The sequence below is a fragment of the Plasmodium malariae genome, assembly GCF_900090045.1.
Source record: "Plasmodium malariae genome assembly, chromosome: 12".
In the NCBI taxonomy this organism is placed as follows: Eukaryota; Apicomplexa; class Aconoidasida; order Haemosporida; family Plasmodiidae; genus Plasmodium; species Plasmodium malariae.
The window spans coordinates 2,400,400-2,418,867 of NC_041786.1; the positions used below are offsets into that span (position 1 = coordinate 2,400,400).

The 18,468-nt window shown below is 25.6% G+C and overlaps 4 protein-coding genes across 4 annotated transcripts; 3 read left to right on the top strand and 1 right to left on the bottom strand.

The window, feature by feature from the left end:
* Window positions 1-420: 420 nt before the first annotated feature.
* On the bottom strand, window positions 421-2,166 carry PmUG01_12061700 (methyltransferase, putative; the record flags this gene model as incomplete). The annotated part of the gene is made up of 7 exons (XM_029006848.1): window positions 421-491; window positions 620-747; window positions 863-1,013; window positions 1,191-1,304; window positions 1,499-1,611; window positions 1,899-1,936; window positions 2,158-2,166. The coding sequence occupies 7 exons, from the start codon at window positions 2,164-2,166 to the stop codon at window positions 421-423; spliced, it is 624 nt and encodes a 207-aa protein (XP_028863296.1).
* Window positions 2,167-5,592: 3,426 nt separating this feature from the next.
* PTP1 (protein tyrosine phosphatase, putative) lies at window positions 5,593-6,650 on the top strand (the record flags this gene model as incomplete). Its single annotated transcript, XM_029006849.1, has 3 exons — window positions 5,593-5,858; window positions 6,076-6,130; window positions 6,441-6,650. 3 exons carry the CDS (start codon window positions 5,593-5,595, stop codon window positions 6,648-6,650), a joined length of 531 nt encoding a protein of 176 aa, XP_028863297.1.
* Window positions 6,651-9,246: 2,596 nt separating this feature from the next.
* Window positions 9,247-11,697, top strand: PmUG01_12061900 (MFS-type transporter, putative; the record flags this gene model as incomplete). Its single annotated transcript, XM_029006850.1, has 2 exons — window positions 9,247-9,268; window positions 9,527-11,697. The coding sequence occupies 2 exons, from the start codon at window positions 9,247-9,249 to the stop codon at window positions 11,695-11,697; spliced, it is 2,193 nt and encodes a 730-aa protein (XP_028863298.1).
* Window positions 11,698-13,709: 2,012 nt separating this feature from the next.
* On the top strand, window positions 13,710-17,195 carry PmUG01_12062000 (protein phosphatase 2C, putative; the record flags this gene model as incomplete). The annotated part of the gene is made up of 9 exons (XM_029006851.1): window positions 13,710-13,817; window positions 14,244-14,287; window positions 14,500-14,520; window positions 14,691-14,746; window positions 14,875-14,943; window positions 15,255-15,284; window positions 15,652-15,717; window positions 16,132-16,301; window positions 16,527-17,195. 9 exons carry the CDS (start codon window positions 13,710-13,712, stop codon window positions 17,193-17,195), a joined length of 1,233 nt encoding a protein of 410 aa, XP_028863299.1.
* Window positions 17,196-18,468: the final 1,273 nt, after the last annotated feature.

Sequence of the window (18,468 nt, forward strand, 5' to 3'; positions counted from 1 at the left end):
AGGTAAAATTTGATTAATAATAAAAAAAAAAAAAAAAAAATATAGATCACAATACAATACAACGCAATAAAATAAATTATACGAATGTCAAAAAAACCGCTCAATGGCAACTGTAAATTGATCAAACATGAATATAATATTGTATGAATTTACCATTGCATACATATATATACACGCATATGTGTACATATATATATATACATATATGTATTATATATATATGAGCACAATAAAATAATAAGACAGTGAAAAATTGTTACTTCAAGTAAGTAGCAATTTAACTAATTCTTAAAGTGCTACAAAGTGTGAAATAAAAAAATCGAAATTGTAAAAAGCCAAAACAGCAAATGCAATGTTATGAAAGATAATGTTAACTTGGTAATGGTAATGATCGAAAGTCTATTTTAAAAATAAATAAAATTATTGTTGTGTTTTTGTATTCCCCTTTGTACAAATGTAAACATAGTGTAGGTTATCATCTATAGGAGCAGCTTCAATAATTAAAAAAATTCAAATAATTTGTAAAGTAATGAAAAAACTATGACAAAGGGGGAAAAAAAAAAAAAAAAAAAATGTATACAAATAACATTTTTACACCTTTAACGAAGAAAATACTTACTCACAATCCCTAACATGGGTCGTTTAACTGTTTTGATCGTGACGTTCCACTTATAATCTTGTTTTTGTAAATACCCTAATCGATAAGTTGGTTGGGCATGAGAAATAACTACAAAAGTACCTTCAGATCTAACAAAAATTTAATATATTTGTTTTGTTACAATTATATACATACTGTAATTTTTCTTTTTTTTTTTAGTTTTTTTTCTTTAAAAAATGTAGATGAATATATATATAATAATACTTTAAAATCCTTGATACTTCCGACAACATCTCTTCAATGTACTTTAAAGAGTCCTCTGAGCATACTATAGAATCTAAACATGCTTTGTCTATAATTAAATCAAATTCTGCATTTTTAAATTCCTTCATATCACAGACGTTCATTAACATGTCTGAAGGATGTTTGAGTAAAGGAATAAACGTACGTATGTTTAAATATATATGTTCAAACAAAAAAAAAATAAAATAAAATAAAGTCAATAATATAAATAAAAAAACCGTGAACATGATAACAAAATGATACTATTATAAAGTTAAAACGTTAAGGCACTCTGAAAGCATTTGATTACATTTTAAATTTGGTTTATCTTTATATATTTCTTTCATTTTTTTTATGCACGCAGAGGATGCGTCTATGTTGGTTATATCGGTATAGCCACTATCAAGCATTTCTTCGCTAAATTCTTGAGGTAGGAAATAATACCCACATATATTTAATGTATGTGTACAGGTATGTATACGTATGTATATTTGTATATATATATATATATATATATATATATATATATATATATATATTAACATTTACGAGCAGTTCTTTAATAAATATGTGTCTAAATATAATTATATAGAGGTAGGGTATATTATTCTCTCATACTTGAGGTTCCACATCCAACATTTAAAATTTTTGCATCATTTTTTATGTCCAGCTCTGTGAAAATATGCTTTACTCCATACCATTTTTGGTGCCAATCGAACTGCTCTTCTTCACTTTGGAAAAAAAAAAGAAAAAAAAAATTACAAGCAAAAAAGTTAGCAATAAATAAATTAGCGACAAATAAATTAGCAACAAATAAATTAACAACAAATAAATTAACAACAAATAAATTAACAACAAATAAATTAACAACAAATAAATTAGCGACAAATAATTTAACAAATTAACAGATAAACAAATCTACAAATAATCGCAGCTTAAAGTGGAAAACATTCTCATTGAAGTAAAAAAATAATACAAAAAATTGTTATCCAAAATGGATGAATTTTATGTGTGTTACTTTGTGTATCGTTCATTCCAGTAAGATATACTACCATACTAAGTTAACGAAAAGGAAAGACAAAATAAATTATGAAATGTACTTCACGACAACATGAATTATGTTCATATACACATATATTATATATGTTTGAATGATATGTATATATATATATTTTAACTTCAAACTTGTATGCAAATTATAAAATATTTTTATTTTATTTTATTATTTTTTTTTTCCTTTTTTTTAAATTTAATTGTTTTCTTTTGCTTAATTGTACCACTGCCATTATGAAAGAATGATGAATATTTTGTTATATGAACAATTAAGGGAATTAACAAACAATAATATGGACTGATACAATTAAATGTTTATTTTTTTTCTATATAAATAAGGGAAGAAGGTGTAAAATTCTTAAATGAGATATTATTCTGAAAAGTTCGCAAGTTGCTTATATTAATTTTTTTTTTTTTTTTTCACTATTAGATTTTCTTACTTTTGATTTTAAATGTGCTTTTTTTTTTTTTTTTTTTATTCCCTTTTTTTTTTCTTTATTTTTTTTAGTAACCTGTTAAAACCTTTTTTTTTTAATTTTAAAAATATAAATGATCTTAAATGAAATAAATAAAAATGTATAAATTAATATATGCACATATTAATATATGCATTACCATGCCCGGTGAAAAAGGGAAAAAGTATTCTTTTGATTTTTAAAAGGGAAAGAGGATCTTAATAATTCTCTCCTAAGAACGAAAATAAGTTTTAATTTTTGTTAATGTTTCAATATAAACAATGTAAATGCCTATTATTATATCACACATCTGTGTACAAGACACATGAGATATATTATTTTAATATTTTAATACTTTATTATTTTAATATTTTCAACTTTTTATCTCTTTATTTTGTATGAATGAGGGTGCTGTTTGTGTTTGTGTTTGTGTTTGTGTGTGTGTACGTATGTATGTATATATGTGTGTATTTATATGTATATATATATGTATGCGCATGTTTGTACACGTGTGCTCGCATTTAGTATATCATTTTTTTTTTTTTTACATTTCATAAAACATGTTATGAGGGAATAACTAAGGTGAATTGTCTAATCATTTTATATATATGAAATTTAAATATAAGTTTCTTGAAAAAATATTTTTTCATTAAGTTATATACTTTTATTTCTTGTAACAATTAAGCTCATAATATTTAAAGATTATGAAACTTTATACAACAATATGCCAAAATATGAGCATATAAAAACAAAAGATGGATCACTTTTCATGTACATGTGTAATATATAATATTTATGGGGGGAAATAACAGGTACAATATTTTACTCTTTCGATCTCTATTCTTACCCCTTCTTTTCACTTCTCCATTTCTGTATATTCTGTTACTAAATTTTAGTTCGCGTATTTTTTCTTTTTATATTAACTTTTCATTACCACAAAACAAGTTCATTATTTTGCTGTGTTCTTTATCGATCTTCTTTAAGCACTCTTTTACCTGTTCCAAAGAGAATAAAAATGTTAATATGCAAACTATTGTTTTTAGGAAACGATGGAACAAGCCGACGCTACTAATATGGGTGCATATGTGTGTACATATATATATATGCGTACTGTGTGAGGTTTTTTTTTTTTTTTTTTTTTAAATTATATTTTATTTTTCCTCGCACGTCTTGCTCTTTTTCGTTTTTTTATATTGTAGGTGCAAACAGTGAGAACTACTGCACACGTTTAACAAAGGTTGTAATTTTTTCTTTTTTCTCTCTTTGTTTTTTGAAAAAAATAAACACATATGTGTATTAAAATATAAAGGACATATTCTTAAATAAATGAATTTTAATAATTTGATATATGTATATTCGAAATACAAAAAAAAAAAAAAATTAAGAAATTAAGGAGAAATTAGGGAGAAATTAAGGAAAAATTGAGAAAAAATTGAGAAAAAAATTACGAATTACGAAATAACTGAGAAATAATTGCAAAATAATTACTAAATAATTACTAAATAATTGCGAAATAATTAAGATAAAAAAAAGGGTACATTTTTGGTAAGTTATTCTATTAATGTATTACTTCTTTGAAAAGAATTTTAATTTTTTCATTTTCATCATTGGAAGTATCTGGTAGGTCCCCTTTATTCATTTTGCGTAAAAACAAGGTTGCTTTTTTATTTATTATTATTACTGCTGTTGAAATGGAAAAAACTGTGCTTCCCAAAAAGGAAGAAAAATTATATATGTTTTTATTATTTTACTATTACATATATCATATATATGTTTTTATTATTGTACTTTTACATATAGAATATATATGTTTTAATTATTGTTCTTTTACAAATAGCAAAATGTATATAAAAATACATATATGTACATATTGACACACTTTTAATTTTTTGCCATTAGTATAGGCCATTGTCTGTAAATTCTAATGATGATTGTCTAAAAAAATTAGAACGATATATTATATATAGAATGTAAATTTTACCTTATAAGAAATTACTTGATTTCACCTTTCACTATTTCACCATTTAACCATCTTTTTTTTTTTTTTTTTTGTGTGTGTGTAGAAACTATAAATTTAGCTTTTTCAAAATTGTAAATAGAAGTATTGTTTTGCTTAATAAAATGAAAAAATAAAATTGCAATTCTATAGTACATATTTATTTTTTTTTTTTCTATTTTATGCATTAATTTTGCGTACAAATTGACTATCTTTTTTTTCATTTCATCTCTTTGCTAAGATACGTGCTTAGTTTTTTTTTTTTTTTTTGTTGCGCTTTTAATTTACCCGGGCTATATATATATATATGCATTTAAGTATTTATTTATTTGATTATTTAAACCATTTCTTGCTCCGTACACCCTTTCAAGAATTATTTTAAATTGGCATATTTAAACTAAAAATGTAAAAAAACAAGGAATGGAAGAGTAGAAAAGAAAAAAAAAAAATAGCAAAAGGAGGGGAAAAATTTACTATTAAAATGTACATATATATATATATATATTTATATGTTTATGTGTATAAATGAATATGTTTTTTTTTTTTTTTTTTTTTAACTTTTCACCGAAGATATATTTACGCATATTTAGCACAATATGGCAATTCATAAATTAATTGTCTTTTAAGAAATAGCCCGCCTTCATTTTCTTTTTATTTTTCTCTCTTTATATTTATTTTTCTCTTTTTGTTTTTATTTTTATTTTTATTTTTACTTTTCTCTTTTTTTTTTTTTTTTTTTTCTGTTATTGTAACTATTTTTATTTTATTTGTCACTCTTATACATGTAGAAGCCTCTTTTTTTTTTTTTTTTTTATCAATCACATGATGTTTGTAAATTCGGGTTATTTGCAAAAATATACGCAAATTCATAAATATACAAATATATATATATGTATATATTCATATATATATACACTACTCTCACGTATATATAGGAACTTAACTACTTTTGCGCGAAAATATCTGGATGTGATAATCGAATAGTTAATTTTTTTGGCTAATTTCGAACAAAGAAATATGAGGATTTATGAATACGTGCGTATATATTTATACCTACATACCTTATAAATACCTGTGTGTATATAAGTACAATATTATACGTACATAATTTGTGTGTACGTTAAGCTACACAATATGTTATTCGCATATTAACTTATACGTTCTAACAAACGTTCTGGGCAGCCATTCAAGGTTGTCGATAAATTTAAATGATTCAAATATTACCATTTTTGTATATGGGAAGAAGGTATGATATAGAAAATGTTGAAGGACTTAAAGCATGTAATATAAAGGCATTAGTAATATGTTGTACTTATTTTGAATACCCAGATCATAAGGTACCAAATGGATATGCAAATTTACGGATTAATCTTGAAGATATGGGATTGGAACGAATTTCCTCATACTTTGAAGAGTCGAATAACTTTATTCATTCACACATTTCGCAAGAACAAGCTGTCCTCATTTCGTGCTGGTATTATTCATTTTAGCTATAGTAATAGCAGTAGTAGTAGTAGTAATGTATCCTTTGCATGAAAATCTTAAGGATTCTTGAATACCGTTTATATTTTTCACCATACCTTCAGTTTATCGTGCTGATAAACCAGTTTTTACTGTACAGACGAGTGCACAGGTGATTGTATATGCACTTAAACGCATACGCTTGTACTTCTTTTTTTTTTTTTTTTCAGCCAAGGCGTAAGTAGGTCCTCGACGATATCCATAGCGTATTTAATGGGAAAACAGGTCATACTTTTTTTTTATTTCGATATATATATATATATATATATATATATATATATATTTGAACTCCGATATAAATATATACATTTTTTTAATTTCGATAAATACTTTTAACTCTGATATAAATATTTTTTTTTTAATTTCAATAAATAAATAAATATAAATATATATATTTATATATTTTTTTTTTATTTTTCATTTTGGTACTGTTTGCAACTTTTCGAAATGATCGTAAAAACATCATAATATTATGCACACTGGTAATTTTCGAAATGCTTTAATCCTGTGCTCTCTTCTCTTCTTCTTTTTACAGAACTTTTTTCTTAATGAAGCATTTAGTTTTATAATGCAGAAGAAGAATATATGTCCAAATATCGGATTTATTGAACAGTTATGTGAATATGAAAAGATTTTAAAAAATAAAATTACTTTCTCCTCAAAAAAGTACATCAACTGGTTCACATCCGATATGTGTGGAAATAATGCAATTACAGACTTCAGTATTGATTGTAAAAAAAAATAAAATCTGCAAGTACATTTTGTTGATGAAAGATTTTTAAAATATAAGAATAAAATAAATGTTTTTAAAAAAAAAAAAAAATTGTTTGTTCCCTTTGCTTTCTCATTAGTGTTATGTGTCATATGGTTAAAAAGGATGTTGTATGTTGATACGATTTTACTTAAGCACGTTTGTACCCATGCACACATATGTATACATATATGTACATACATGTACGCAGCTAACTAGCAAGATTTAAAAATTCATGCAAAATAACAATACGCTTTAATAGAGCATGTGCATGCATTTGTTTATATGTACGTGCAAGGCATAAGTTTCTTTTTGTTAATTGCATCAGTAATTTCTTTTTTTATTTATAACATGTATAATCCACATTAAATGCTTTTCAAATGATGGAAGTAATGTGTGGAAAATGTGTTTTTGAATGATTTTGAATTTTGCTCTTGCTTTCGCTCTTGCTTTCGCTCTTGCTTTCGCTTTTGCTTTCATCTTTGCTTTTGCTTATTTTATTTTATTTTATTTTTTTTTTTTTTTTTGAATATATATATTTGTACTATTTCATTTATGAGTGCTTGGGGTATTATGAAAACTCAGAATTAACAACTTTTTGTCTTGTTCATCATTAAATTGGTGTACCATATTTTATATTAAAGTGAAATTATGAAAGTTGTATTCATCATTCGGCGTTCATCATTTAGCACTCACCGTTCATTATTCAGCATGTTATGTTTTTTTTTTATTTTTTTTCTGAAATATAAGATATAACAGTGCACGAAATGTACATCCGTTTTAGTTGACTGCACACACCACTTAGAACTGTGCATAATTAAAAATTTACGAAAATGCATATATAAGGTTCATACCTTTTTATGATTAAAAAAATGTTCTGATTTCTTGATTCCACATGATTTGTATCACATGATTGTTTTTAAGAAATAGGTATACGTATGTGCAATATACGTGGGTATATAAGTACGTATGTAGGTTAAGGCTGCTCTTATCCCTTATAAGAAGCAATTTTATTTGGGAATGCTATTTATATAAGGAATTTGTGTGTATACTATTTTTGTACCTTATTAAAAGGGAAATAAACGTAAAGTAAAAAATAGTTGACAAAAATATAAGAAGAAAAAAAAAAAAAAAAAATAAATATATGAATAAATAGATGAAATTAATACTTCAATAAATAAATGAAATTAATACTTCAATAAATAGATCAAATGAATACTTCAATAAATAGATCAAATGAATACTTCAATAAATAGATCAAATGAATACTTCAATAAATAGATCAAATGAATACTTCAATAAATAGATCAAATGAATACTTCAATAAATAGATCAAACAAATATATAAATAAATAGATCCGATAAATATAAAAATAAATCCGATAAATATATAAATAAATAAACGAATAAGGCATATATAGCACTTTGCCTGTGGCAAATTTTCTCGCACAGTATCTTCTTTACACGAGAACAAATTAAAGGTACCGTGGAAAATACAATAGCTAATTAATTATGAGAAAAAAAATACAGCTCAATTGGCAATTTTCTCCCCTTAAATAAGGTGTACACTAATGTGCGCATGAAAGGGATATATTAAAATCGAGGAATAAAAAAAATAAATTAATTAATTAAAAGAACTACGTAAATTAAACGGGTGATATGAATAAAAAATTGTCAAACCAATTATTAATTGGTCAACAAATTAATAAATGCATGAAAAAGTAAACGGCAGCAACAAAAAAAAAAAAAAAAAAAAAAAAAAAAAATTTAATAAAATAGAAAAATAATATAGTAACAAAATAATAAAAGAATACAAAAAAAAAAAAAAAAATATATATATATATAGTAAAAAAATATAAATAATTATAATGCAGTATGGAAAAATGAAGATATCGTATAGTGCACAACGCATTTTGTTAAATAATAAATGATCCTGAAAACGCGGGAGGTTTTCCTAAATTTGCAAAACAATGGTAGAAATTCACGAAGCAGGTAAAGAATACAAATTTTGCATAAGAGGAACAGGTTTTTATAAACAATGAATGGCATGGTCTGTTAATGTGAAAAGAGCCAAATACCTTCCCTCGTATGCGCTTGCATACATATATATACATGTGTGTAGCATACTCGTGACAGCATTGGAGCTTGTCTTCATCTGCGCATGTGTTATGTACGTATGCATGTATGTATTTGTAAACGTATGTACGTATGCATGTAAGTATTCGTAAACGTATGTACGTATGCATGTAAGTATTTGTAAACGTATGTACGTATGCATGTAAGTATTTGTAAACGTATGTACGTATGCATGTAAGTATTTGTAAACGTATGTACGTATGCATGTAAGTATTTGTAAACGTATGTACGTATGCATGTAAGTATTTGTAAACGTATGTACGTATGCATGTAAGTATTGTAAACGTATGTACGTATGCATGTAAGTATTGTAAACGTATGTACGTATGCATGTAAGTATTTGTAAACGTATGTACGTATGCATGTAAGTATTTGTAAACGTATGTACGTATGCATGTAAGTATTTGTAAACGTATGTACGTATGCATGTAAGTATTTGTAAACGTATGTACGTATGCATGTAAGTATTTGTAAACGTATGTACGTATGCGTTTATGTATTTGTGAACGTATGTACGCATACGTGTTGTGCCCATATTCGCATACTTCTGAATGCGGGTACTGTAAACGTGTGTGCGAATTAATCTGCTTTTTTGCTGCACCAAATTATGGGCACAAACTTTTTCATTTAAGAGGATATATTGTATTGTATGGTTTATATTGTCTCTGTTATTTATTCTTCATTGTACGGTATTTCTTAATTTTTTTATGTTTTTTTTTTTTTTTTTTTTTCAGCTAGCCAATCGGGGCTTCCCAAATTGTACAAAAGAAGATGGGTCATGTTGTTTTATTTCTCCTACTGTTGTATGGTGGATAATTTAATATGTTTTACGTTTGCACCAATAAATGACATATGTTATAGTATATACGGGAGTTCGAATAAGATATTTGCTCAAGTGTATTTTATAGTATATTCCGTATTTTCAATTCCCTTGTCCTTTTTATTGAGTGAATTTTCGTTAAGAAGTAATGTAATGTTTAGCTCGTTTTTACAATTTTTTGGATGTTTATTAAGATATATATATTGGAATAATTTTAAAATAGTAATGTTTGGTCAATTTGTTTCTTCTATTGGACAAGTAATTTTTGTGAATGCTCCACCTGAATTTTCTCTTGTGTGGTTTCCAGTCGAAGAGAGAATTATATCAACGAGCACTTCGATTATATCAAATGTGTTAGGTACTGCTATCATTTATTTATATGCCCCCTTTATAGTAGTAAATAATGAGGATGTAAAGAAGCTATTATTTCATATATGTTTTATCAGCTTTCTTGGATTTCTACAAGTTACGTTATTTTTTGAAAGCGTACCCCCCTCTACTGTTATATCATCCATTTCTGATAAGGGGGGAATGTCGTTAAGCTTCACTAAGAATGACAATATCTACAAGGAGGTACCTAATGAAAGGGGGGATGTATATATTTTAGGTTTGAGCAGTATAGGAGGGAGCAACCTAAGTGGAAGTAACGTAGGAGTGAGCAATGTAGAGGTGAGCAATGCAGAGGTGAGCAATGCAGAGGTGAGCAATGTAAGTGTTTACAATGCAAGTAGTAACAACGCATGCATTCATAACGCAAGTATAAGCAATGCGCGTGTAAGCAATTTAAGTGTGTGCAACACCACAGATGGGAAAAAGTCAGCATTGAGTGTGACCCACTTGACGAAAGAACTGATGAGGTTCTTAAGCGATCTAAGTGTTGAAGTAGGAAATATATTACATAAGAAAGATTTTATAAAAATACTGATAATATTTTGTTATTCAGAATGTATAATAAGTAGTTTCTCAGCTGATATGTCAATTGTATTAAAAGAAAAATTAATAAATAAATCCTATTTTGCTATATCCGGGTCTTTATTTATATTTAACACAATCCTAGGAAGTGCTATATTATGTTTTAATGCTAATAACAAATACTTTAAAAAATTAATTGTACTTTGTATATGTATGATTATGGTAGTGTGTGTATTATTAAATTTTACTAATAATGAAATCTTTATAATTATTACATTAAGTTTAATAGGGTTTTGGTCAGGTCCTATTCAACCATTAACTGTTGAAATGGCATCTATAACAGTACATCCTATAAGTTCGAATTTATGTACATCAGTACTGCAAGTAATATCACTTAGTGTTAGTGCTGTTTTTATATCATTGATATCATATATAACACCTTATGTACACATTTCAATTTTTTTATTCAATGTATCCTTTTTTGTGTTAATTATAAGTCTACTTATAAAAACAACACAAAAAAAAAGATTGTCCCATAACAACCTAACCGTCTCTGTTAGAAGCGGATTAATAAATAGACATACCTTTGACACACAGAAATATACAGATTTCTTTTATAAGGATGATAAAACGGTGCAGTTGTTAAAAAACTATAAGGACTTGTATGCTACCTCAAATCACAAGATTGGGTTAGATGAAAATTACTACTTTCAAAATTATTTCTCATTATGGAGGAGTAATCCATCGCAACTTCCATATTATGTAGACTGCTCACAGTATCTTCAACATGCTCAATGGGATATCACTCCTTTTTCGCCTGTCACTCCTGTAACACCTACCACTCCTATCGTTCCTATTACCCCTATTAGTCCTATTGCTCGAATCTCTGCATGTTTACCTAGAAGCACCTCCAAATGTGCAAAGAAGTCAAGGAAATTTTATCTTAATATAAAAGAACAAGCGAATTGCGCCACTGAGGATTTGTACAGATTTCATCTGAGTGATAAACTGGATATTAAAAATTTAAAAAAAGAGCTTTTATTTTATAATCAAAAAATGGAAGGTTCCAATGAAGAATCTAAATTTTATTCTAGATTTTATAGAGATGACTATGGTCAGCCATTCCATTTTGGTAAAGATAGGAATACTACTTTTAAGTACAACTCATACTAGTTCGCACTTAAACAAGATTTGTTAATTTGCATAAAGGGAACCTCATCATTTTACTCTTACCGTAATACGTTTTGAATATTTCTACCATTATTCTTATGGACTAATAGCTTATTTGCTTTAGCCACTTTTGCTTATGTGCGTGTTTCTTTCTGAACTTCAAGCGTCTAGGTTTTCCTGCGCGTTTGTATTCGTATCCGAATTATCTTTTTTTTTTTTTTTTTTTTTTTTTTTTTTAACTAAGCGTAAATGATGCTACTCCATTTTGCCTATTTTGTTTTATTTCCTCCTTCCAGCAGGTAGTTATAGTACGTGCAAAATGTGCACCTTCAGCTATTTCATCATATCTGTGGTATTCAGCTTATTCTTACAATGCTTCATATACTACATACTCTGCTTATACTGCTCATTTTTTAAAAAAACGAAATATGTTTGAAATGCAGGCGAATGGTTATGAAACACCATTGCGCTAAAGCAGTTAATCAGCTTCGTCTGTTTTAATTTCAAGTGAAATTTCTCAAAATTATGCAAAATTACATAACATTTTAATTTATTTATTCATTATTTATATATTTTTTTTTTTTTTTTATCGAGCTAAAAAAATTTTAAAAGTGGATGGGAAGAATTCATAAATGCATTTTTGTGTTCATTAACTTTCATTTTATTTTTTTCGAAAATTATTTTTATATAACTTTTAACTCTTGCCCCTTAAGGCCTAAAAAAAATCGCTGCAGCTCATATTTCCTACTCATAGCAACATGTATATATAATTTTTTGAAAGGGGGAAAAACAGTAAAAAAAAAAAAAAAATATATATATATATATATATATATAAATACTAATTACATACATATATGCCCGTGCACAGTTATAACCAAACCCTTACATACTCGTCCTTCATTTCTTATTACCCTTTTTTGTTTGACATAATCATCTAAAATTTTTGTCGATCATAATTTTTACTAAGTATGGAGGAAGAAAAAATATATTAAAATAAAAAAGCAACGTAAAAAAAGGGGGATCTAATTATTATAAAAATCGCGATTTTATTTTATTCCATTCTGTTTTATTCTTTTTTTATGATATCCTATGTATGAGGAAATTCATTCTAAAGTGCAGTGTTTTCCTATTTTTTGTTTGATTAAAACTTGGTAAATTTTTAGCATGCACATTTTTTAGTTCCTCGTCATTGTAATTTAGCCTGAATGCACCACACGCGTTTCTATATTTAAAAAAAATCTATAATTATGTCATAAAAATAGGAAAAGCAAAGTAATATAAAAATGGAAAAGTTTTCTTAACTTTTCTAAATATACATAAATAACACAAGCTCTGTAAAAAAAACGACGTAATTCTAAAAATGCCTACTCCGTTCTAGGACCTCATATATATATTATTCATATTTATATTTACATTTATATTTACATTTACATTTACATTTACATTTATATTTATATTTACATTTACATTCACATTTACATTTACATTTACATTTACATTTACATTTACAATTATATTTACATTTACATTTATATTTATATTTATATTCATGTTAATGTTTATATTTATTTTTTTTTTTTTTTTTTAAATTATTTGTGTCTTTAGACAAGAAATTCTAAGTAAAATTAAAAAAAATATATTTTTTTTTACAAAAAAACGTACACTAAGCGTTTCCAAAATACATGAAATTAAGAATATTTAATTAAATCTTTTCATTTTTTCCTTTGGCTTCCTTCTTAAGTTACGTCTTACATATGTGAATAAAAAACACATCCTCTAAAACGATTTTTTTTTTTTTTTTTTTCTGTGATATTCTACGAATGCTGTTTCTAAAACTACTCTATTTTAGAAGAAAAAAAAAATTTAAGTTATATTTTTAACACAAATACTGAAAAGAAACCATTGCCTTTTGCTCTTTTTCTTTTCTTTTTTTTAAATATATGAATATTACACAATTTAAAAAAAAAGTAAAAGAGAAAGAAAACACGCTTACCTTTTTAAATATAAGTGTAATTATGAGTAGAATTAATTTAATAACCACAAAGGAGGTATCTGAAATTGTCAGCTGGTATACTCACGTCTGTGCCGGGACTATGCAAGGGTATAGAGCAACGGAGGAAGATGTAATATGAAAAATTTCAATTCTACTTTTATTAGTTTTTTTTCTCTGTCCCTCTGTGTGCTTATATATTTACATATTTGTATGTTAACCTATTTTCCCTTCTTTCATGGGCCTCTTCCACCCATATGACTCACGAAAAAAAAAAAAAAAAAAAAAAAAATATGCACTTTTTTTCAGAATGAGCTCTAGTTTTAAATATTATCTTGATAAATGATACGATCAAATGAATGTCTTTACTTAATTCAAACTTTTTGTGTTTTAACTTCCATTTTGCATAATTTGAAAAAAAAAGAAAAATAAGAAAAAAGACCTAATTTTGGCTTGTCGGAAAATATTATGAATGAAACAGAACATGAACATATATATATATATATATATATATATATATATATAATATAGAAGCGTAATTTTTTTTTTTTTTCCCTAGGCAACGGTTATATTAGCGACTCTAAAAAATTTTCCGTCATGCAGGTAGAACAATACTCATTTGTGTAATTTTAAATAAAAAATATATTTTTTATTTTTCTGAAAATGATACAAGTACATTAAATTTTTAGTACAGTATTTCTTTTTTTTTCAAGATTATTTCACTTTACGGTTACAAATGCTACACCTGCTTCATCATTTCGTTTCGCTGCTTTATTTTATTTTATTTTATTTTATTTTTTTTTTACACAATCAAGGATGTGCACTATATTTGATGGGTAAATTTAGGGAAATACAGTAACCACTGGAAAAAAACAAAAAAAATATAATGAAATACAAATACATGCATATGCACTAAATGTATATATATATATGCATATATGTGTATTATTTCTCAATATGCTACATTTGTTGAAGAACGTACAGTATCTATTTACATACATTTTAGCCATATAGGAAAAGAAACAGCTTTATATTGCGCTCGAAATATAGCTGATTTCATAGGTGCCTTTTTAAAACTAAAAAGATATTAAAACAATAACCCGCTTAAATTGTACATAATATATATATATCATATGAAGGCATAATTTATACTTTTCATAATTATATAAAAAATAATTTTTTTGTTATAGGTAATTGCCAATCCTTAAATGTTCACAACATAACAAACGCGTGTATACAGCTGGACAATGAAATTTTGAGTAAAATTTTTATTTTACAAAAAACATAGGAAAAAGATAATATACACATGTTTAGGATTCAATTTTATTTCGTTATGCGTTATAAAAACAATATACTTGTTCTTATAGCACTTCATTACATTATTTTCATGCGCATGTGTGTTTATGTGTATTTATGTGTGTATATGCATATGAATACCTATATCTATATTCATGCTTGTATTTTCCCATATAGCAGAATTGTGTTATTATTAAATCCGTTGTAAATTATGAATATACGCAAATCTGTGCATTTTTCTAATTTTAAATAATTTTTATTCATCATTTTTTAGGTAGTAATTTTGCTAATAGTGGATCTACAGGTAAAAGACATAAGGACTTTTTTTTTAATTTTTAAAATAAAGCTTGAACAATATTTGAATAAAGATCAAAGAACCTACAAAAAATAAAATAAATTAAATAAATTCAAAATTAAATAAAATAAAATCGAGTAAAACGAATAAAATCGAGTAAAACGAATAAAATCGAGTAAAACGAATAAAATCGAGTAAAACGAATAAAATCGAGTAAAATCGAATAAAATCGAATAAAATCGAATAAAATCCAATTAAATCGAATAAAATCGAATAAAATCCAATTAAATCATATAAATAACGGAAATGTAAAAAATAAGCAAAAATAATTATCTGTTAATGTTTTACTACTTACAAATTTCCTTTTTTTTTTTAGCAATAATTGCAATAATTGAGAAAATTATGGACAAAAATGTTTTTAAGCTTTATATATGCAACTTGGGTAACACTGAGAATATTTGAAGTCATAAATTATTTTACTTCGTTCTGTCAAACAAGTGGCTGTTCGTTGAGTAGTGTAGACAATTTGTAAACATACGTGTGTACGAACATACGCATTTATATTTTTATTATGTATCTATTTATGTACGCATTTATGTTTTTATTATGTATCAATTTATGTTTTTATTATGTATCTATTTATGTACGCATGAATATATATATTATGTATGTATGTATATATATATAAATGCCCACACAATTACATAAGTATGCACGTATGCCCATGTGTATATTTGGCAATGCGAGTTTCATCTCTTTCGTTCCTTGTTACATATACGTTGTTTATAAACCTGTTACTTCTCCACTTTTGTAAATATTATCAATTGTAATTTACAATTTGGTTATGTTATGTAAGGAGATTCTCGGGCAATGCTAATAAAGAACGACGGTTCATTTATTTCGTTAAGTGAAGATCATAAACCTTATAATAAAAAAGAAAAGGAAAGAATTGATAAAATAGGAGGATTTGTTGAAAATGGTAGAATACTTGGATACATTGGTGTGTCAAGATCATTCGGGGACAAAGTAAGCATCAAGGATGATATGCTCTAAGACATTATAAAAATAAAGCAAAATAATAATAATATGGATGATAATAATTATAGTATTTATTATTATTGTTTATTAATTCACGTCTTTTCTTTTTTTTTTTTTAATATTCTCATCAAAATAGCTAAATATATCTACTTCTCTTAACGGTTGAGTATTTATTGAAAATTCTTTTTTGTTCATAAAAATTTCCATTTATAGAAATATAAGAGGTCAAGTTCTCCGTATAATCCGCACGAGACGATGATAACATGCATACCTGATATAAAAATTTTTTATGCAAATTCTGATGATATTTTGCTTTTAGGATGTGATGGAATATTTGAAATGCTTTCATGGAATGATGTGGCAAAATATAGTTTTGAATGCATCAATAGATATACGTTAAGTGATGCTGTAATTAATATTATAGATTATGCCTTATTATCAGGGTCTAAGGATAATATAACAATTCAAATAATAAAATTTTTTAATGATGAGGTAGAGAATTTCCATTTTAGAGAAATGTTGATACCAAGTGTATATATCCATAATGAGAAAGTATCAAAATATGAATTTTATGGACAGTTTTTAAATAAATATAATATAAATGATAAAAATATGATCAACAACTTAATGGAAAATTGTACTGAAATTAAAGAAAAATGTTATTCTATTGAACCATTTTTAAAAGAAATCAGAGAAAATAAAAATGCCCATATCATATTGAATAGACGGAATAACAAGAAGATAAAATATTTAACATTGCCTATACTACAAGAAGATCTTGAAACAAATAACGTTTTTAACAAAATGGATCAGGATGATTTTAATAACATGAGAGAGTTTTTTAGAGAATTCGACAGAAAAGTTGAAATAACGAAATGTTAAAAAAAAAAAAAAAAAAGGTGAAAACACATAACTCATCAAGAAGGATTTCACATGTGTATATTAATATGTTTATACATTGCACATATCGGTACTTAAATAAGTATGTGTGTACGTGTTTGCATATGTACACACGCAAATATGCAGTGTAAACATTACAGTATGACAAATTGAGTTAGTGGAAAAAATTGAAAGAGTACAACAACTTATTCTTGGGAATTCATAATAAGCCATAAATATGTTCAATGAAATAAGCGATGTATTATTTAAAAAAAAAAAGAAAAAACAGCATATAATAATTGTTGTATATAATATCCTTAAAAATAAATGAATAGTTGCGTGTTTAATCATTAACATATAAGTTGGGGCTAATTAAGACATGCGTATGTGTATACATATATATATATATATATATAGTATGAACGAACAAATAGTGAACTTAAAAATTTATTAAGATACTATGATACCTTAATTTCGGATATGCTTAAAATTAAGTAAATACAAATAAAAATAAAAATGGTTCTATTTATAAATAAAAACAACTATACCTTTGTACTTAACATATCTTCTAGCAAAAGGTTTAAGCTGTAAATAAGAGGGGTCTATCTAATATATACTGCAGGGATTTTCATGAGAATGATAAAAAAAAAAAAAAAAAAAGAGAGAAAAGATATAAATTAGTAATAAAAATAAATAATATATTAAAACAGAAACAAATATATTAATAAAACGACATAGTAAGAAAAATGTGTCTGTTCTTTACTTATTGGTATGTAACCTAGTATATGTAAACACAACAGTAGTGAATATTTCTGTGAAATGCTATACATACAAAATTAGGAGATGAATAAAAAATGTGTACAGTATAATAGTTAATAAAAAGTTATTTTACTACTAGAATTATTATTTTATTAACGGTAACCTATAACATATAATCAGTTCGATTTAATGTACATTTTGACATCTATTGGCTAGTATTGTTATAAATGAGCATATGTTTTACTACGCAAATATGTGTAATTGTAATAAAGGAAGGCTTTTTTTTTTTTTTTTTTTTTTACAAAGACTAATAAGAATATTATATGTATGAGAATACATACGCTACTGTTGATTGTTGAACGAAAAAAAAAAGATATATATATATATATATATACATACATACATGTATTTTCTTTACACCTCTTCTATATCTTAGTAATTTTATAGTTTACAAAATTTTATTACTTATATACCAGTTCTTTTTTTTTTTTTTTCTTAAGCATAAAATTGTTGATTA